The sequence below is a fragment of the Aptenodytes forsteri genome, unplaced genomic scaffold, assembly GCF_000699145.1.
Source record: "Aptenodytes forsteri isolate BGI_AS27 unplaced genomic scaffold, ASM69914v1 Scaffold193, whole genome shotgun sequence".
In the NCBI taxonomy this organism is placed as follows: Eukaryota; Metazoa; Chordata; class Aves; order Sphenisciformes; family Spheniscidae; genus Aptenodytes; species Aptenodytes forsteri.
In genome coordinates this window covers 4654761-4676960 of record NW_008795405.1, presented here as the reverse complement: position 1 = coordinate 4676960, position 22200 = coordinate 4654761, and the positions used below count along the sequence as shown (strand labels likewise).

At 39.8% G+C, this 22200-nt stretch overlaps 1 protein-coding gene across 16 annotated transcripts in view; it reads right to left on the bottom strand.

The window, feature by feature from the left end:
- NRXN3 (neurexin 3) overlaps positions 1-22200 on the bottom strand; it is a 1034251-nt gene that overhangs the window by 30256 nt on the left and 981795 nt on the right. For 8 of the 16 annotated variants that reach the window (XM_009280739.2, XM_019472459.1, XM_009280741.2 and 5 more), the window contains one exon: positions 13281-13365. In XM_009280739.2, the coding sequence (XP_009279014.1) occupies positions 13281-13365 (85 nt within the window). The remainder of the gene's footprint in view (positions 1-13280; positions 13366-22200) is intronic. The other 8 variants (XM_019472456.1, XM_019472458.1, XM_019472457.1 and 5 more) reach the window with 1 other exon arrangement.

Here is a 22200-nt window from a genome sequence, read left to right as displayed (position 1 = left end):
GGGGGGGGGGAATCACTGAAAGAATAATGAATCTACTAGTTCAATAGTTAACGAGGTATAGATGACTGAGATTCATTTTTCCTGTGCCATCACTTTGCGTTTGCTGTAGAAAGCACTACCGGAATGCTCATTCTTCAGCAGAGAACTGTGTAAATACCTTTTCAGAGGAGGTAAGAAGGAAAATAACTACCGCACCAGGTTTCCCTACTACTCCCGTATGGAGGAAGAATTACTACTAACAGAGTGAGCTAGACACACAAATGACTGCTTTAATCTTTAAACAATCCTGTTATTAGAATAGAGCTGCTCCAGGCACAACATTTGCAGTTTGTTTTACCAGCTGTTTCTAAAAATATCGCCTTAGTGAAGATTTCTTTCCCTCTCTCTCCAAAATAATTTTTGTTTGCTTTTCCTTTCCAAGGGAAAAGTGATAGATATGGAAAACAGCATATGTGGGAAAGATCACACAGCTTCAGGGATGGACTTTTACCATTGCTATTCAAAATATAATGAAAAGCTACGAATGAAACAACTGAAGATGCTGAAATGTACTGGCCCAGCTCCTTTGATAAATGTAATCAAAGGTTATATTCTTCTAACACATTGGTACAGAGCTAGTGACAGATTTTTCCTACGTGGAAAAGTACGGTATAACATTCAGGAGAACCTAACAGGGGAGAAAGGAAGTTGAAAAACTGAAAAGGAGTAGTAAAAATCTCCCAAGTTAGTTAAAGGTGAAGGTTACTAGTCATATTTTCAGAAATAAAAAAAAGAGACAAGTGTAGTGAAATCCTCACACAATACTTACAACTATGAAACTTGTTTAGTTTGTTTCATAACAAGATACTTTATTAGAATGTGAACTTTTAATTTTTTAATTTAAATAAACCCCATCAATTTCAAAATGAAAAGGCATTTTACAACAAACGTTGAAATTTGCATTTTAGGAGTCATAAAACATTTTCTTGTTTTGAATTTGACACAGATAGTTCAGAGGTAACTAGATGGAGTCCCCACAGTACTTTGCAAACACCAAATCTTCACTTTTTACCAAAAAAGAACTAGGGCCCAAATACTTTCAACTACCTTTCTGATCTCTGTGTTCCCTTTGGGCTTATATGGCATGTTTAAGAACGTGAAGTAAAGGATTTCAGGCAAACCTGAAAACCCCTCAGTTATCTTATCAGAAAATAAAGCTCAAAATTCGTTCATAATTTTGTGCTCAATGCTCACTCTACTGCTGTCTGGGGCATGTTGCAGCGTCTTGTCCGTGGGAAGGCTACCATCAACCACTGGACTAAGGGCAGAGCTGGTAGTATGTCCAATCTACTGTACAAAAAAGTACTCTTTTTTTTCTTCAGATACATACATACTCCTGCTACACTGCCAAGTCCCTTGACTTTCTCTTTGGCTGTCAAACCCTCTTTAATCCTCCCCACAGCTCTCTGAGAGTCTCTAATTCCCTGGAAGTGATAAGTCATTCAGAACCTTGCCAAAGGCACCTCCCTGCTGCGAGTTCAGATGCAGCCGGAGGTCCTCTGTTTCAGATTATGCCCAGATCTCAAACCCAAGAGTCACTCTTGCCTGCACTCACAAAACACCTTCCTCAAAATGCTGGGATGTACTAGCTGCTTTCAGAGTTATACAAAAGCCAAAGACTTGAATTCACAGAACTGAACAGTAGTATGAGAAAGAGGATAAGGCAAGATTCAATCTATTTGTTCCACATTTGCTTGTAAAGCTCCTAAACAAGTTTATTCTACTCCTCTATTTCAGTTCGCCAAAATGCTCTTTTAGCCAGAACATAAACATAGCATTAACAGGTGTATAAATATGCACACATGTATACAGAGAGAGTGTGCGCGCACATGCTTTGCAATATATTAATGATCCATGTTTCAACACTAAAAGAATCAGCATAAAGAAGAACCAGAGATTCTAGGGGAAATCGAGATCTCCAGGCACTCCATAGTAGACTTGTTGCTTCATTAAGAAGAGTGAGAAGAAGAAATTAAAATTATATTTTGATACCCCAGAAAATACCCTGAACTAATTACAGGGCTATTTTTGCTCTTTTTGTCTGTCAGATATAAAAGTTATGAAGTTCTCAAGATTTCAGTAGTGAAAATGAGTAGTCCCTAAAACTAGTATCTCAAATCAGTCATACTGGTTTCAGTACCAGGGAAAAAAAGAATTACTGACACCCATTAAAAAAAAAAAAAATTAAGATCAAAATTGCTTTGCACTTCTGCTCTCCTGCAAAGACAGAACAACTTTTTTCCCCTTTTTGATGCCTCTGACATTTATTGGGGAAGAGACAAGTGTTGGATTTTTCTTGTTGCTCTAAAAGAAGCGAATTTTGAGATTTTATATGTTTGTCTGTAAAACAGTTGTAGTTCCTCTTGAATGCCAAAAGAGGAGCCGATGATCCTTATAATACCCCCCCATGGGACCAAAAAACTTCAGTTTTTATGAGACTCAGCAGTAGAGAAATGAATCCTTGAGTGTGGCTCTTTTGTAAGGTTTTAATAATGTATTTATTAGCACAATGAAAATGCAGAAGAAAATATGTTGTCGAATTAGTGGACATTTGAGATTTCAAATCAAGTCAGTCTAATTATTTTTTTTGCTTCTGTCCCTACTTTCAAAACTGGTATGATCTTTCTCTCCTGCTCCTCAGACAGCATTTAAGGTAAGTGTTAACACTTCATATCACTCAGGATCCAAGATTCCCAGCTGCTAACAGTTGGGATAAAGCACTAATTTCTAGCTCTTGTGATTAATAAATTGGAACTGAAATAGAAAGGCAGAATGAAGGTAAGGTGATAACCCCTTTGACATGATTATAAGTTTTGGTATCTTATGATCTACTTGGGTTGAAAACGGAAGTAGAATCCTGCTCTACCAAGGTATCATTCCAGGTGTTGTAGTTCATGTGAACATCAGTACCTTCGGGTTTCTAATACAGAAGGCACCTTCAGGTCTAGGCATGATGACCAAAAGAAATATATAATAAAACCCTTTAGGAGCAAAAGTGTATTTCTGTCCCTAGTATCTGTAAATGCTCAACAGGTTTTCTCTCTAACAGATATTATATATCTTCCAGAAATCAGAGAGTTTCTTCTTGTTTAAAGCTAACTAATCAGTTGCTATAGACATTTAAGGGTCCAATTTACATACATTTGCCTTTGATGCAAAATCTGTTCCTGAGTCATGTGCTAGCTCTTCTCTTCCACTGAATGTGTCATTGGCTATTTTTTCTTTCTTTCTTTCCCATATATTTTATGAAGCTGAAAATCAAAGCTATCAGGGACAAAAAGCAAGTCCCAGCAGGTTGAAAATATCACATCTTAGTATTTTAGACATGTGTCAGCTTGATAACATAGGCACAGCACTAGAGGGATTGCCAGAATGTGACAGTGCACGTGGCTTCGAGTTTAGAGAACATGCTTTAAAAAAAGACTGGAAAGCAGCAAGGGCAAGGTAGCCAGACTGTGGGTCTGATCCTGATCTCCTCTTGATCTTAAATGCAAAACCAGGGAAACTTACACCAGCTAAGTCAGGCTGGAGAAACTGAAGTTTTTGAAGCAAAATTCTGATCAGGATGCAAGTTCAAGTGATGGAAATGCTGGTATAAAAGATCTGCATATTGTAGTCCACTCGTATTGATTTATGTAGCCTGAGCATGTTTCATACCATTGCATGTGTTAACTCTAGAAGAAAAAGTGATATTTAATGAAAATGATACCACGCCAATGTCCCTGACATGAAAATATTTGGCTTCCCTCTGCATTAACAGATTAGGAGTTGTACCTACTTCATAAAAATACACAATAATGTTACTTGCCACGGCAAGTGAAGGTAGCACTTAGTACTAAACCTTAACAGTGACATAGTTTGTTTGTGCATTTTTGGTAGTTAGCAGTACAGTAACATTTTGGTGTATTGCGCAGCAATTTGCACCTGAATATCAAAGTCCATTAAAATATTAATTAAATCTCCTTCTTTCCCTTTGTCTCCACCTCATTTAGCTAAGAAGTATTTCATTTACCCTGCCTTCCAGGTAGGCAAATGAGCAATATAGATGCACAGTCACAGAAGGAATCAACAGCAGAGCTGGGAGCAGCACACTGGAGTTCAGGCTTTTTATCCTTGGCTTTAACAACTCAACCCTCAGCTGTCCCCCTTGCTCAGTGACAAATGTCACGAGAGCTGAAGCCAGCAGCCTGCCCTGAGACAGAAAACACAAGTACAAACTATTTCGAGTGCCAGAAATCCATATATACACTTAGTGGGGTAAAACGGAGCACAACGGGACCTTCCACGGCACCTCCTGCGCTTGAGTGAGCCTCTCACTCCCTGCAGCAGAGGGCTAGTCGCAGGCATCACAGAGGCTACATAAGGTGAACAAAAGCAACCATTCAGCAGGACACAGCAGCTCCGCCACAGCCTGGAGGTTACTGTCCTGGCAACTGGACACTTGATTTACTCATCACAGTACTCCAATATGAAGGTTACCCTGAACTTCATGATGCAGGGTGCTAAAACTCCAATTGTTCTGCTCCAGTAACACCTGCCACTCGAGCTAAAAATTTTTTTTCTTTTGCTGTTAGCCTCATAACAGGACTGGTCTGGTCTATCTGACAGAGGGCAGTATTACACAAAACCATGAGCTTGTTGATTATATTATAATTAAAAAAGCAGTTGCTTTATTTACACAATTCCCAAGAAAAAGCTTTAGATCTGATAGGAATTAATAGTTGTGAAAAACACACAGAGATCTAAAATCTGAACTGAGAATGCTTTAAATATTGATTTGGTTTTGCTATAGTTGATAGCACTCAGTAATGTTTCTCAGATCACACATGAATTAAGAAAACTGAACTGAGCATAAGATCATTGGTTCTTATCGGCGAAAGAAAAGCTATCTTCTTTTTATCCCCCTGCAAATACAGGAACCGTATCTTGGATAAATTAAATGAAATAATTAAATTAAATCATTCTGTGTTGGAGATCTGAACATACCCCATCACTTCCCTCTTCTCGTAACTCTCTGCTTAAACAGGTAAGCCTTATATTGTGCTTTTGTGAGGAAAGTTCACAGATTTCATCATCTCATCTTCCCTGCAGAACAAACTAATTCCTGCAAAACAACTGGGATTTTAGCTAGGCTAAAGGCATGCTTTTTGTGATGTCCTGAACATTATCTGCACAGAAACTGGCTGCCTCTTCCTCCACTAACTTGAGCTGATCCACTGATGCCATCCGATGTATCCTAATGCACTGAGGCCTTCAGTGCCACTAACATGGCTAGTTCATTCAGTGGGAACGGAATTAAGGATACTGGGGAATGCGCCACTGTACAAGCCGAAGGATGTTTTTTCTAAATAGCGTTTAAAGTCTAAGCAGACACCTGAAAACTCCACTTGTTTTCTTCTGCCTTAAGCATTATTGCACATTTATGATGCATATGGCAGAAGACACTCCAGATGTATTTCCAGAATTGTGTTCAAGTTATACAAGTAAACATCAGCAAGACAGTTTTTACCAGTATCAGTAAAGAGTAGACATCACATAGTGACAGACAGAAGACTGACCCCATAGAGCGAAGATGCACCATTCTCAAAATCTTAAGTACATCCTACATTTTTGTCTCCTAACTACAAATGAACTATGAACTGTGCATTTTAGAAATACATTCACACAGACATCATTTCAGTTGCACGTGCACAGTGATATCCCTTCCCAAGACTGCCTTTCATAAAAGGGCCTATATACTTTCCATTTAACATACAGCCTGCACCCTGTGTAGCGTTTCTTGGCACCTACAGCACAAATAACAGTTGTTCTTACTCTAAGATGTCAGCATGCACATACAAATCTCCTAAAAATCTGTGTAAGAAGTCATTTTAGCATTATGCCAGGAAACCATTTCTAGGAGTGAAATGATAACACAGTTTGAAAACTTTCCAGCTGCAAACTTTGTCTTTCTTAAGAAGCTGCACGGACACCTTGCAACTTCCAGCCTGAAGCCTCGAGGTGACACTCAGAACATCATTCAAAGCTTGGTGCCCCTTTGTGGACCCCCCTTGGGCAGGTGGAGAGGGAAGGAGGGGAGGGGAAGAGGGACGACAGAGCGGCAGGGAGCTGAACACCAGCTTACGAACAGAGAACAGAATCACATAACAACACCGGACCAATGGACTCCAACACACACTGACAAGACAGATGGACACAGACAAGACATAAGATTGCTACTGAGCAATAAAAAAGAGCAAAAAAACCCATAAAATAAAGTAGATACAGAACGCTGAGGCTGCCAGAAGCAGCCGATGGTACTGGCATAACTCTTCCAAAAAGAAGAAATTATAATACAACTAAAAATTAAAATTGAAACGATATCCCCCCAAATCATACACTACAGACTTGCTCGGTTAGCCTGAATGCGTAGCTCTGATGAAACACAAGATGGCGTCATCACAGCCCATGCACCGGTTAATGAAGGCCATGGTTAGTTAAATCAGCTAAACTACAGCATGCCACAAAAATGATCTTGCACTGACCCAGAAATAAAGATATGACAGATACTCTGCATTGCAATAAAATTCTTTTTATGCCATCTGCGGTTTGTAGGGCTTTCTTTGTTGGAAGAATTGTTCCTGGGAGAACGCAGGGGAAAAGGGGAGTCTTTTTTTCCTTCTGGGTGTTTTTTCTCTGAACTCAATTGAAAAAAAAGGGAAAAGGGAAAAGACAGGATAGAGACTTTGCAGAAGTTTAAAAAAGGTAGGGAGCAGAGAAAATAAAAAGAAAGGAGGGATAAGAATCTTCATTCTTTTACACACAACTTTCTTGGGATGTCTGAAAATGTGGATTTCTTAAGGATGGCAAGAAAAGATTTTGTTGCCTTTATTGGTTTGCAGATCTATATCTCTTTCTTGAGATGATTAAACCATTATTTTGTTGGAAGAACTCCAAAAATATAAATTGAAAAGTACAGCAATGATTTTAAAAATTAAAAAATAGCAGTATGGCACCATTACGAGCCAAAAAAAAAAAAAAGGGAAAGAAATATAAAACAAACTAAAATATCAACCACCAAAAATTCATGCGGCACAAGATGAGGTGAAACGACAGAAAATGTTCTTCAAATATATACAATGTATATATCTATCTATATATACACGGAGTATGTGTGTATATATCGATGGATATACCTGTATAATTTTTTTATTCTCCCTGCCCCACCCTACCCCAAGGCTAATTGGTAAATGAAACTATCAATTAAAAGTAAACAAATAAATAAAAGGAAGAAAGAAAAAACTCTAACAAAAAAGAAATTAACGTGCTTTGTTCACCAAGAAATAACAATATCATGCATCTGTCCACGCCAGCGGATGCCAGGGTTAGATGAAGGCATGAATTTCTGTGTAAACATGTGACTGGATGATAGGGGCTACTGCTGATATTGGTCATTTATTACTTTAGCATATACACATATAGATATATATGCACACTGTATAGATAGCGCATATATAGATAAAATATCCTCAGGGGTGGCGCCTTTGGAGCTTACATAAGAAAAAAGACCAATATGCTGAAAACCAAACTCAGTATAAATTCCTAATATAAAAAAAGAAAACAAAAGTTCCTGTAAGTCATCTGCATGATTGATTAGTAAAACTTGTTTGTTTGGTTTTGTTTTGGCCATAAGACTGTAGCTAGGAAATTCCATCAAACAAGTGATGCTATTATATCCTGGGAAGTGCGGCGGATCAATCCCCCTCCTTCAGGTCTGTACGGTATTCAGCCTGTGAGATGGGAAGCCTACTTCTCCGTGTACTCTGAGGCACACGCCCAACGTTAAAGGCCACTTCTTGTTCACAGCATGAGAAATGGAGCAAAACTCCTGCTTGACAGAGGGAGAGACTGAGGGTAACTGGATTTGTGGGGGATGTTTCTCTGAGGAGAGCAAAGAAAATTCCCTGGGTACTTCAAGAAGGTTGATGTAGTTCATGGAGGACAAGAACCAAATCAGCACTCCTCTTGGTTTCTTCAGTCAAGGTTTCTTCACTTCCAGCATACTGCTTTTTGTACTATGCTGGCTGCTTGTAGGCCCTTGGAAGAGAGATTCTGCTTGTTTTCTGAAAAAAAATCTCTGACTCGGGCAGCCTGCAGGTAGCTTCCACCCAGCTTACATGGGTGCAAGCTTGATTGTCCTAGCCCATAAATCAGGAGCCTGAAGTGGATGAGTACAGACCAGTAAATTATAGATACAGACACCATACCAGTAGGACATGTGTCTCCTGTGTATGGGTATATGCTACAAAGCACTGTGTAACTTCCAGTACAACGAACTGTAGATTTTGGCATCTCTATTGCTGTCTCCAGTCCCTCATGTGAAAGGCTTACCAGTCTGATTACACAATACCAACCTTATGGAATATGAAGCCTTTTGGGAAACACAGAACAAATTTCTCTGGAAAAAAAATACCTAGGAAATTGTTGGGCTGATAGGAAGGGAGAGCTGGCAACTGCACCAGGGAAGAAACACGGGCTGTGTCAAGCCAGGGAGCTAGGATTAAGCCCGACAGACCATTTCGAGAGGTTGCATTATGGGATTCAGGCTAACAGGTGAGTGTTTGGGTCTTACTGTTTTGACTAGTGCAATGAGCAGCTTGGGCTATGATCCCAATCAGCTGCCCAGCCACCAGCATCCAGCCTGCCCGGTGCCAGAGCACTGCACTAATGGACATGCTTAACGGGAACAAAGGCAATAGTATGAGGAGACAGCAGCAGCTGCTGTCAGGAAAGCATAACTATAATCCTCAGGGCTTTGAAGTCTCAGTAAGATCAGATTGTAGGGGTGCTCCTCATTTGACTGGAAAGTGATAAACGCTTTCTTTCTTCACGATGGCTCAGTGCTTCCTAGTTAGGAGTAAAGATATTTCCCTTACAAACCTTTCATTCTCTGAGTGCAGCTGAGTGAGTGACCAAACTCCACCAGAGGGCTGTGTTCAAAAGCACAGGCTCGGGACCCTGGCTTCAGCTTTGAGGAACTTGAATATTTGAGCCCCAGATCTCCCCGGAACAGGCCAGAAGAGAGTCCTGTACTCATACCAGAGAAAAGCCTTGCGTTTCTGGCGCAGAAACCAGGTTTCCGAACCTGTACTGGGACAAGCGACATTTCCATACATAGTGATAAGAGAGGGACTGCTCTCAACTGTAAGTAAATGTTTCTTCAGGGCAGATGAACAGTTTTATGCCCTCTGTATCATTTACAGTAAGCCATTCTGGGAGATCTAGAGATCTAAGGGTATCTAGGCTTGTCTGCAATAAGATGAATAGCAAGTATTTTTTTATCCCTGAACGTGCAATGGCTTATTTTCATTATGTAAAATACAGATGGGTTTTGGATTCACAGCTGTCATTGCCACCACTTGTTAAAATAATTCCTCATGCATACATATGTGTCTACGGGGGATGCCTGCAGGCTACCTCGGTCAGGACAGGTCCTGTGACAGCTCCTAGCTTCTAAACAAGGGGATCTACAGAAATCCCAACAGAAATCACTTTTGGAAGAGGGGTACAGAGTGGTAGCCAGCCTGCTACAGCAAGTGTCTCAAGCTAGCCAGGAAAATCCTGAGGGGAGCAGAGCAAGGAAACTGCCTTTACACCATCTTCTTTTAAAGAGATGCAAGTATCCAGATGCAGATCGTATGCTTACTGAGATTCAGGTCTTGGATTCAACAGACAATCAGAATTAAATGGCAATAAGACCTTACAAATGGTTCTCATACAATATTTAGCTTCAAAGAGGACATGATTTTCTGTCTTTTGAACTAATCTTTGAGTACACCAAAACCAAAGTCTTCAAAAGGACTCTGTAGGGTACTGCCTCTAATCCAGCACCAAGACCAAAGTAATATATTTAGATCTTGGGATTTGATTCTGACCCATATGAAATCTGAAAGCTTTTGATTTGCCGGGCAACATTCTCTGCTGCCCTTGTCTTGGTTATTGCACAGCAAGTTCATAGTGATCTATATCATATCTCACAGCTGTAGCAGTGAGTCCAGTAACCTTTGCATTACTGGACCATGGCACTGAGGGTGATGGAAGGCTAAGTCCTGATGTTTGGCAGAAACTCAAGAGCTTTAAAAGCTACACATTATCAGAGCAACAAAAAGGAGCCTGTGCTGGGTTAGGTTGTTCAGTTTTCAATTTGCTGCAAAAGGGATCAGGCAAGCCAGAAGGCAGCGTAAAATACACTGACCTGCTAACAGAACAGGATGAAGCAACTTCAGATGGGCCCAATTAAAAACAAAAAATTAAATTTAAAAAAGTCCAAACCCATACAATAGAAAATACAAGCAAGTTAATCCGGATCTTCATCGTTAATCATCATGTATATATTTAAGTACCAGATCTTGGCGTATGGCCAGAATCCTGAGTTGGCTGGTGAAGTGTAAAGGCAAACATATCTGCTCAGCCAAGCCAGCACCACTGGATTTTGATAAGCCGGCTCAGATTGCTTTAGTGCTCCAGAGCAGAATGGGCTGCGTGAGTGCTTTGATACTGTCTGTATTGCAGACACTGTTCTACGTTCCCTGGATGCACTGGGAATGGAGACAATAAGATAGACAAAGAAACCTGAATGAGGAGCACCATAAACCTGCTACTTTTCCTTCTTATTATGATGAAATGAGCTAAGTTTATGCTTTTGGAGGAAAAAAGGACCTGCATATCCTCCTCCTTCTGGCGACTTTGTACACCAGTGCCTCGGAGAGCAGGAAAACTCAAATCTGGAAGTGTAAATTTCATCAGCAAGGACCATCTGGGAGACTTTTTTAACATATGATCAGGCTAACTTTTGTTCTCAATGCCACAGTAATTCCCAAGAAAAGATTCAGATTTCAGTGGCTCATGTGGATCACCATCCTGGAGGAGGAGTAAGGTGCAACAAAAGATACTGGGTGAATTTTCAAGAATGTCTAGTAGTTTAGGAGAGTACCTTCAGCAGATTTTCAGCGAATCATATTATTTTACACAGCAGATATTCAAATGTCTGTAGGCACTTATAGCTGCCGACTGTAACGCTTAGCAGGATTTTCAAAGGCAAGTCATTTTTACAAATCCAGTTTGTACCTGTTTGTAGCATTAGGTTTCTAACAGGAGAGAGTTATTTTTAGTCTGGAAATGTTGCTCTAAAGCAGTCTGAAATTTCATGCTAAACATCCTGTTTTACCAAATTTCTCCTCAAACTTTGATTTTTCCACTGGCAGCACAAGCTGAAAACATTGTTATGACAATTTCTAGCCATTGAAGTAATTGTGATTTCTGCGTTGAAACATAAATGACAATAATGTACAAGAGAAGGAGTCTGATCAAGATCTCGTTTCCTCCTTTAATTGAAATACGTGGCAATCAGAATAAAAAACAAAATGAAGTCTTGAAATGTTAGTGAAGCTTTAATGAAATGATTCCTATCCATTCACTTGCGTATCAGTCGTGGTATATTAGTCCTTTTAGCATGGTCCTATTAATCTCATGTCTCACTTGCATGATAATCACTGTGCTGGCATTTCATTACTACCTTTATTTAAAATCCCAGTACCCACACTGTTTATGCTTCACAATCTAGTATTATTTGGACTGTTTTTCTGCCAGGTGGGGAGTTGAAAAACTCATATAGATCTGTGAAAAAAGAGATGGGAGTAAGCTGAGCTATCTGTTAGCATCAGTTGTTGTGTCACTGCCTTCCCTGCCACCACAGGGAAGTCAAGAGTACGGGTGGAAGTTCCCAGCTACAAGGCAACGCCAATCTCAGGTTACTGCAGGACCAAGTTCTACCAAAAAATGCGGGTACAGCATGACGAACTGAAAAGAAATATGAAAGCACTAGCCTTGGGTGAATTTTAATGTTATTATTGTATTAATCAAACGGCTTCAGGAAACTAGAAACAGAACATTTATAATGCTTTCTTGGGATTTTTTAAAAGAAAAAAAAATCATCCCCAATAAAACAAAGCAAAACCAAACAAAACAAAGCAAAACAAAAAAACCCCTAAACTATTTATATGTTTCACTTTTAAGGACAAAAAATTCTAACCAAACTTCCTCTTTTTCTTTTAAATGTACACAGAAATTCGATGATGTCTGTTCTCTATTATAGAAATGCTTAACTCATGGCAAGCCTCAAAAAAGAAGACTTGAAAAAGCCTGTAAGAAATAAAATAGACTGCAGTTGCCTGCTGGATATCACATCATATATCTCACCAGAAAGAAAAGCCATCAATTTATCAAAATGTATCTGAAAGGGAGAAGTTGAGTCAGTTCCACATGGCCAGTCCTTCTGACTCTTTAATGGATACATTTTGAAGCATCACTGCAGATAACAGGGCAAGAATTACGACTAATTTTGTTATGTTAGAACTATGTTTTGGTGCTCCCCAATTTCTTTGGGCTCACAGGAAACAAAATTAGTACAAACACATTACCATGTTAACTGTATTCAAAATCCCATGGACAAATGTATCCTTTTACAGTCCATCTTCAGAGCAATTAACAAAGATTAAACAATGCTAATAACCCATTATTGCTTCACTTTTATTTCTCTTCTGTTTTTCAAACATTCACCCTCCCCACTTCATAAATTTTTATAATTCGTCACATGCCACATTGATATTTTTGCTTTCCCACTGTGTCAGTGAAGTAACTGCTACAAACATGTGAACCATTAATTAGCTGGGATCACTTTCAGGAAGTTTGGCTTTCCATGCAAACAACTTTATATTAACCAAATAATGACTACACATCTGCATTTTGCTGTTGCCAAGTCCATGGGATCTGATGCTTGGCTGTATAATTTTTATTTTATATACAGTGTATATATACATAAGTGTATATATATACACATATACACACACATATATTACAATTATACCCACTGTGTCAGTGAAGTAACTGCTACAAACATGTGAACCATTAATTAGCTGGGATCACTTTCAGGAAGTTTGGCTTTCCATGCAAACAACTTTATATTAACCAAATAATGACTACACATCTGCATTTTGCTGTTGCCAAGTCCATGGGATCTGATGCTTGGCTGTATAATTTTTATTTTATATACAGTGTATATATACATAAGTGTATATATATACACATATACACACACATATATACATATACAATTATATATGTATACATCCACACACATATAAATATATGTATGCATTGCTTTTTTGCAAATGAAATCAGAAAGCAAGCAAAACAAGACTGACCTGACTTACCTGTACTGGGCTCACAGTCAATGAAATCTTCATCATCACTGGAACATTCAGCTGATGAAACGATGTCATCCGTTGTCTGGCATGTGAAGGAAAGGAACGAAGGAAAAAGAACAGAGGAAAGAAAATATAAGATACTTGCAAGTCAAGAGGCTGTTAAGAGGCAGCCAAGTATCCTAGAAAAAAAAATATTTCAGAATTGTAACTTTTAAAATATTTAACTTGTACCAAGCATTCCAGATATGCCTGCGAATTTGTGCCCTCCGTGAAGCTGGAGTCCCCTGTCGGACGAATAGTGCTTATCCTGTGCTGTTGAATATTTCAGGTGTGCACAGGTGCGGTGTGCCTGCCAGGCTGCTTAGGTTAGCAGGCGGATCGCACTGTGCTATTGAACACAACAAGTACAGCAGGCTACGACACCTGCTTGGCTGGCAAACCATCCTCCGACAGCCAAAGTAGATGTGTCCGGTTGGAACATGCTGGGCTCCTCGATAAATACCAATACGATGTAGGGCCAGCCAGAAGGCACCTACTGAGAGACTTACCATATGAGGCACGTTCAGGCTGAACATGCTTTCTGCAAAGAAAAACATACAAGATAGACTCAGACAATATGCATCACCCAGGCAGCTACCTGTACACTTCGCTGTGTTGCTAGATGCATCACTCTGAGGTAAAAGTAATTCCTGCTCTGCTAATGCACCTCTTGGGCTGGGAATCCTTTGTATTTACCCAGATAGTAAATATCTGTGCAACCCATTTGTTGCACGGTGAAGAACTGCTGCATGTGTCATTCATGCAACCTCACCTGCTTGCTTGCCAAGTGAACAGGGACGTGGCTGTGACTGGACTGACAGGCTGGAAAGTCTGGTTCTGAAAGGCTTAAACCAAACTGTGACTGTTCACGTCCCTTACAGGTTTCAGCACATTCCTTTGCATTTCCAGCTGGTGATATTTTATTTCTTTTTTTTTTTTTTTTTTTTTTCCTTTTTGCTGCTGGTCTAATTAATGAGCGGCATGTACTGCAGCACGTTAGAGAGAAGTGTACTGGTGTCTCTTCCCAGCAGCATCTCCTGCCTGTAATTGCTGCAATTAGTTGAATTAGTAATGCAGACCATTAGGGAGAGTCTGTGGCAGCCTCTGGACACAGGTTGTAACGTTCCTGCACACAGTACAAAATTACCCCAGCTCAGCAGCGCAGCATTGGCTCAGACCATGGCTTCTGCTGAAATTGTCTCCCTTAACAACTTTTCCTTGCAGAGAGCTGCCTATTCTGCTGAGCAGTAGGATCAGTGGGATGACTCCTGAAACAAACCAACTAAAATGTTCCTCACCAGGCAGGAAGCATTGCTGAAATCTCAGCTCCTCAGGAGCAGGGTGGCTGTACTTCAGTACACTGTACTTTAGTACTTCAGGTGAATATTCCTGGGAATCTCACATCATGACAAGCCTTCCAAAACCTTATTCCTGAAAAAGACTCTCCAGCTTTAAATAAGGTCTCCTTTACATTCCTATGTCTGCTATGGCTGTCTCCAACATGCTGCATGTTCTCTCTTCTCTTTGCATAAGTGTTCTGAGGTCTCAGTCTTTTCTTTAGCCTCCTGTGGTCCTAGCGCTAGCAAGTCCCTCTGTCCCCTGCCAGAAGGTCCTTGCTCTCCCCCTCTCTGTATTTGAGCTAAGGAAAAAACCAGAACTGAGCAGTCAGTCATAAAGATCAGATTGAACCTGACATTCCTTCACTCTTGATTTCAGTGGCTTAGAGTGAGCCAAGAAAGAAAAATAGGATTGGTCGACTGTAAATAAAAATTCTAAAAATAGAGTATCTGTAAAAAAACAGCCATGAAGTAAGGGAATCCCTATCATACGTGTTACTCAGTCTTACCCTGGCATTGCCATTTGGCAATGTTTTGTAGGATGCAATCTTGCAGTAGTCCCATGCTTAAATACTTTCATTAAATACCTTCATAACCTTGCCTCAATGGGGAGGCAAGATTAAAAGGAACTGGAGGGAACATGTACAAAGCAATTTCCTGCCTTACATGCTAAAGTCAGGTTTTTAGCATCTTCTTTCAGTCATAGAAAACAGAAGAACACTTGAAATCCTGGTGACTTCTCTCTTAAAACAAAATGTCTTTAAAAGTTTGTTCAGTGAGAGGTCAAGAAAGGAGGAATGCACAAAATATAAATTTACTTTCTAAAATTCTTCTGGTCCTGTCACATATATTTTATAAAGCATTATTTATCCCGAAGGATACCAAATCACTTTATAACTTATACAAACAGTGATCATATCCTCCAACAGTGAAATGCAGCTGTCCCTGGGTAGAAAGATATTAGTTTTTAATTGCACCACTGTAAAGTAATTTAGCACAATAAGTCAACAAAACTATACTGCAAGAAATTTAAGTAGGTGAAATGTAGCTAGTGAAACTGGAGATGTATATTACAGTTGTCTAAAGCATCTGTAAAAGAGTGTTAAGGATAGCACTATGAATAAAGAATAAATCATCCATCACTACTAGAAGACCTTCCTCAGACAGTGCTAAGACCCTGGCAATTGGTTTTGATTTCCAGGTTGAATTTAGAGCATGTGGATTTTGCTCCTAGTTGAAGATCTGACAATTCACATGTAGGGTCTCACAGAAGAATAGTGATGGTTTACTTCAAGTAGGAAATAAACATAAAAATTATAACTGTGTGGTTGTCACTTATCAACTGCTATACCTATCCACTTACCCACTTACTTGCTCATATCAAAGGGCTTCATACAACATTAACTTGGAATCAGATTCAATTGAATTGACAATGTGATTCAGTATTTGTAAAGAATAAGGAGTTCCTTTATAACTCTTTTTTTCCCCTCTTGCTTATTAGGGGCATCATATGAAACCAGAAAGGTAGCATGCCCAGAAAAAAACAGGTGATATTTATTTACACAATGTTGGGGATTTTTTTTTGTTTTGTTTTTGTTTTTTTTTTTAAACTGGGGAACTTGCAACAGGATACTGGTAGGTAATAATAAAGGTTTAGATGCATTTTGGATGTGACGGCCAAATTAAAGGTAAAAACATCCATTCAGAGCTATTAAATACCCCATACCTAGCTTGGGAAGTTCCTGTGCCACAGACACTGAAGACCAAAGAAGTATCACTATTTGCATTGTCCTGTTCAGGACTCTCTCCCCAAGGCCCCATGCATGGCCAGGGCCAGCAGCAGGGCGCTGGGCGAGGTAAGCCTCTGTGGCCTCCCAGCCACTCTTGTGCGTGACTGATCCTGAACATTGGGGGATGAAGAATTTTGAAGCCAAGATGAGTTCTGAGCAGGAGCTAAAAAGTCATGAAGCCTGGCTCTTGATCAATTTCCCATCTAATAAGCAGCTTAAGGACAGCACATGCAACATATTTATGCTGCACTCTTAGATACATGTTCTAGATTTCGTTCTATAAAATCCTCTTGCAGCTTGTCTTGGTTCTGAACAGAAAAGGGCACAGTCGGCCAGACTCAGACAAAATGCAAATGTGTGATGTGCAGTACTCACCAACCCTGCCAACTCTGACCTGTATCTGCACTTTTTCACAACTGGTTCCACACTTGATTCTATCAATTAATATCTGTCCTTTTCTCCCCATCTCCACTGCATCCTATTTCCCCTGATATTCCAGTTTTTCTTGCTCTGTGATTGCTGTTTATCCCATGCTGCTGATTTTGTATGTATAAAAATGAGGGTTAGAAAAAGAGAAAAACCTCCAGAAGTGGTGTTAGACTGAAGTCAAGGTCATTAACAAGATCTCTAGAAACCACAGAAAAGATAAGTACACTAATCTGTCTTGCCATTTCCTATCTTGTATTTTTAATCTCAGTACTTTCCATCACAACTCATCACTGATTTTCTAGTTCCATCACATATTGGTTTTCCATGCACCTTCCGCTCAGATACCAACATCTGAATCATCCCAGAGGAATAAAGCTATTTCAGTGAGAAACAGCAGCAAATTCCTGACCACAGAGACAGAGTCGAGGAAACCTCCAGAAGACCATAACTTCTTGTAACTAGAACCTGTACCTTTCAAAACCCTCCTGGAGCTGACAATTTTCACTGGATGATTATTAAACTTGCTGCTTCCACAAGCTCACTAGCCTTCTCCAAGACAGGAGAGGCTAGTGAGCAGCGACACCAGAAATCTCTCCACCATCATTTCTTCTCATCAGAAATGTCTCACTGTGAGGCAGTAAGCAAAACTAGCTATTCCATTTCTGATTTCCTTTCCCCATTTTTGAAATGGGGCTCCCCCATTGGGGAGGTAAACGGATTAATTCTTTAGTGTCTGCCCAATGATCTGGAGATGGTAAATGCTAAACATTCTTATGTACAGGCAACATGATAGTAAAGAAACTTCTCTGTATGCTATGATGGAAACAATGTTTGTGTTTTCATTGGTAAGAACATGAGAGAGAAAATATTTTTCTATTCCATATATTAGCTAAATTCTATATTAAAAATAATAATTCATACTATACCATTTTAAAATATGTATTTCATTTTTAAAGAATCCCAGCTTTGAAATTACTTGGCCCTGTATTAAAGGCCATAAAACTAAAGATAGGTATTATAATAACTTTCAATAAAATCTCTCTCTGGCAGGAACCCTTTTTATTCCTTCCTCTGAAAGATTTTTTATGGCATTTATATTATTATTTTTTCTCTCCCTCTCTCTAGTGTTTAATGAAATTGCCTTGGAATAAAACCAGGGTAGGAGAAAGTGCTAAACTCTGAGTCCACCCCGGAGGATTTATGGGCATATTTACCTTCAAATTCTTTCAATTTCACTGAATTGGCTCCCCATTCCTTTCCATGAATTATTAGTTCTGTAATCACCTCCTCCTAATTATTCACTCTAAAGGCCTCTTCAATCTTGCCACGGTGATGGTTCCACATCTTTGTTCATTACCCTGTACATACTGGTGTGGGATGTAAAGCACAAGGAGAGTTGAGATGGTGTGGCAAGAGCTGCTCAGGATGACTCCATTCCTGTCCAATCCTTCCAAACACCCAAAGCCCTAATTTATGTGTCAGATCCACAACCTTTGCTCCTTTGTTCTACACAAAATGACAGGTGCTGAATCTTCCTTTTCCCACCGCAAAGTTTTTTGACACCTTGCTCTTTGGGTGCACCATTATTTGAGAAAGATTAAGCATGCTGGGTAAAATAAGTCCTGTCACAGAACAGCTTTATGAAATTATAAATAACGCACCCAAGAATGATGGAGTTCTCACTTCTAGTGGGACAGAAAAGACAAGGACCCATAAATTCAAACCCCAGACAAATTCCTCCAGAAGTACATACTTGGCAGTTGCTTCACCCAGTAAAGTAGGATTCAGTTTTCCTACTTGCCCTTTGCTTGAAACTCTTCTGCACACTGAACACATTACTTCCAATTCAACACCGTTATTTGAAAGCAACACTTAATGCTTTGTTGCAAGAGAAGTGTAAATCTCTTTGCCACCAAGGAACCGCAATTTACAATCCTTCTTGAAATATGACCACCACAAAATGCCAGGCACAAATATCTTCCCAACAGTGGAGAAATACAGTTGTATTAATCTAAGCAGTGCATTTGCCTTTCACACCTAAAATGTACAGAGCTGAAACTCAACAAACTTTTCTTAAATCCGACCATTTGACTCCCTCCACTGCTCCCATACTGCTGTATTTTCTAAATATCTCAAATTTATTATGGAATACGGACAATGTACTGACTTCCATGCATAACAGCATACAGTACAAATGCTCCCCCAGAATGGCAAAATGTTAGTGATGCTGTTCTGTCTTCCAGAAACCAAGATGTTTCTTGGCAAAGAACAGGCTCAAGACATTTGCTGCCTTGCCAAAAGAAGATAGCAGAGGAAGTGTCTGTCTCATTAGGTGTCATTTCTAGCTTGAATACCTCAACCTTTTGTACTTTGATAACTGGGCTTTTTAAAGAACTTGTATTCTGTTCACACTACTCCAATTAAATGGGAATCCTTCATCTGTCCTTTCTACACCTTATATTTGTTTCTCACTTTCTATTTAATCTTTATTTGCAAAATACCCTGGAGCTCATTACAGTATAGCAGACCTGAGAGACTCAGCCTGGACAAATCCAAGCTACTACATACAGATAGAAAGAACCTGCATACAAATGGGAAAATATTAGAAATGTTGTGAAAATCATAATGAGGTATTATAAAAGAAGCTGCAATTTGGGACTGTATAAACTTTTAAGGAGAGTGCTGGAAGGGTATTAATACTCTCCAACTCATTAGCACTGGATAGTACAACTTGTATTTTCTTATCACGGCACAGCCACAGCCACAAAAATATGCCCTTTGGACCCCCACATACTGATGCTGAGGTTGTGTCTGCCTCTGCAGAGGCAACGCATCAAAGAACGTGAAACTATTAATTTTTCTTCATATAGCTCATTTGAGGTGAAAACAAAAACAAGAGGGCCAAATCCTCTGTTGGTTTAAATTGGCATTGATTTCAACCAGGCTACAACAATTTACAGCAAGAGAGCATAGCTCATTACGTTTAGTTTTGGACAATTCAATGCCAAAAGATTTAAGAGTAATTGGAGGCAATTCAGAGAAGAGCCACTGAAAAGATGAAAGAAATGGAAAGATGTATGAATAAGACAGGCTTAGCAAAACTAAACACCAGAGCTTGACTTAACAAGGACTAAAGGTATGATAAATGTCTACAGGTGTCACAAGGGTGTAATAAACATCAGGAAGGAAGATGAACCATTTAGGGTGCTTCAAAAAAGTAGTGGATAAAATTAAGCCAAAAAAAATTTAGGATGACTTTCAGCAAGACAAATCTCAATAGTGATCTTTATTAACTATGGAGAAGTCTCCCCAAAGAAATACCAGAAACCACCAGTACTGAGATTAAGCAGTTGCCCAAGCCATTCAGGTGTGAATACCATTAGTGTATATGCCCTAGTGGGGAAGAACCCACCCCATCTATCTTCAGTCCAATCTAATTAACTCTAAATCAATTTGGTATTTGCATCCTCTTCATCACTATGTAGTATACACACATCATTATGCATTTCTCTCTGTCATTCCAAAGCAGGCGGTAAAGCTATCCAGCAAAGCCTTTCAGCTAGTTGTACTCGGAGCAAGAAGATATCACTGTTGTAGACCTGTCCAGACCATGGGAACAAATCCATCCTTGTGTTCCCAGGACCCTGACTGGCTGGGAGCTGGTAGGTAACCAGCAGGCATGTACCCTTCAACAGTAGCCCAGAAAAAGTGCATTTCCTGGCTGCGTGTTCCTGGCTAGACACAAAAGCTGACTTGTTGTCAAATTATATCATTAAGTAGGGATCATGAGAGAGCTACCCCTTAACAAAATCAGCTATTTGTCCATTACTATGGCAGGCAAGAGATTAAGTAACTGGCCAGTTAAGTAAGAGAAAGCAAAAAATAATCCCCCCAATTGTGTGTCAATCCAGAGTCATGGGCAGTCATGTTTAAAAAGAGCCTTGAAAGCTGAATTAGTCCTTTGAAAACCAAAAGCCTGTCTCAATAGAATCAATAGTTCATTAAGACTGTAAAGCCTGACTTTTCTTGACCAGGTTTGATGCCACATTTCAGGGACTTTGTTCTGCGCCTAAGCTGTACAAAGACAATGGGGGAAAAACATGTTTCTGACTTTTGTTTCCGTCTGCTGGCAGTGGGAAGGGTGATGATGTTGCGAGGGGTGTGAGCAGAGAGAGAAAGGGAGGGAGGGCAAAGAGGGGAGAAAGGGAAGTGGGGAGGATTAATCCGTCTGTTGTTCAAGGCACCCTGACAGGGGAAAGAGAAGTACTGAACCACAGCAGCTTAACCCAACTTCAATATACCTTCCCAAAAGCAGAAGGAATGTAATGCTACGTGGTGTTCTGCTGATAAACAAATCCTTCTAAATCCTTTCAATTTATTTCTTGGCCTGAAGAAATTACATACTATTTAGGATCTAAATAAATAAATAAAATTTCATCTCTGGGAATCTAGATTGGTTGTTTATTGATTACGTATGCACACAGAGTCACTTGCTTTTCTGTTTCTTTCCTTTCCCAGTAGAACAGTGCTCCTTTCATCTTGATGTGGTAAAGGATCAACTGGCAAGTCTTTTCCAAACTATTCAGTGTAACCCTTGAGATTTGCAAGAGTTTTGGACTGGACTGTGAAATATAATTTCTTGGCTTAAACACAAAAGATACAGCTCTGGCATGAGAGAGGACTCTTTTCCCCACCCTTATCAACCTACTGCTCCGTTCCACATGCATTTGCCTGCTTCTAAAGAAGCACCTTGAAGACGAAAGTTGTGTGTCTATACACTGAAGTCATTATATGAGTATAGTGCCTCTCAGAGTAATCACACAGGAAGAATTTCCACACTGAGTGTCTTTTACATCATTTGATACAGCTTGTTCCCCTTCCCTATTATATTTTTACTTCTTATTGAAACAAACTTGTCAGTTGAAACAGAAACCATCAGCCCTCTGTTTTAAGCATAACCCCAGTTATGCAGATGGTGGTGATGCTGGTGAAAACTCCAGAAGAAAGGTACACTACATGTACCGCCATTAACTAAATTAACTAGAATCATAGAATCGTTAAGGTTGGAAGAGACCTCTAAGATCATCGAGTCCAACCGTCAACCCAACACCACCATGCCCACTAAACCACGTCCCTAAGCGCCTCATCTACACGTCTTTTAAATACCTCCAGGGATGGGGACTCCACCACTTCCCTGGGCAGCCTGTTCCAATGTTTCACCACTCTTTCAGTTGAGAAATTTTTCCTCCCGTCCAATCTAAACCTCCCCCAGCGCAACTTGAGGCCATTTCCTCTCGTCCTATCACTTGTTACTTCGGAGAA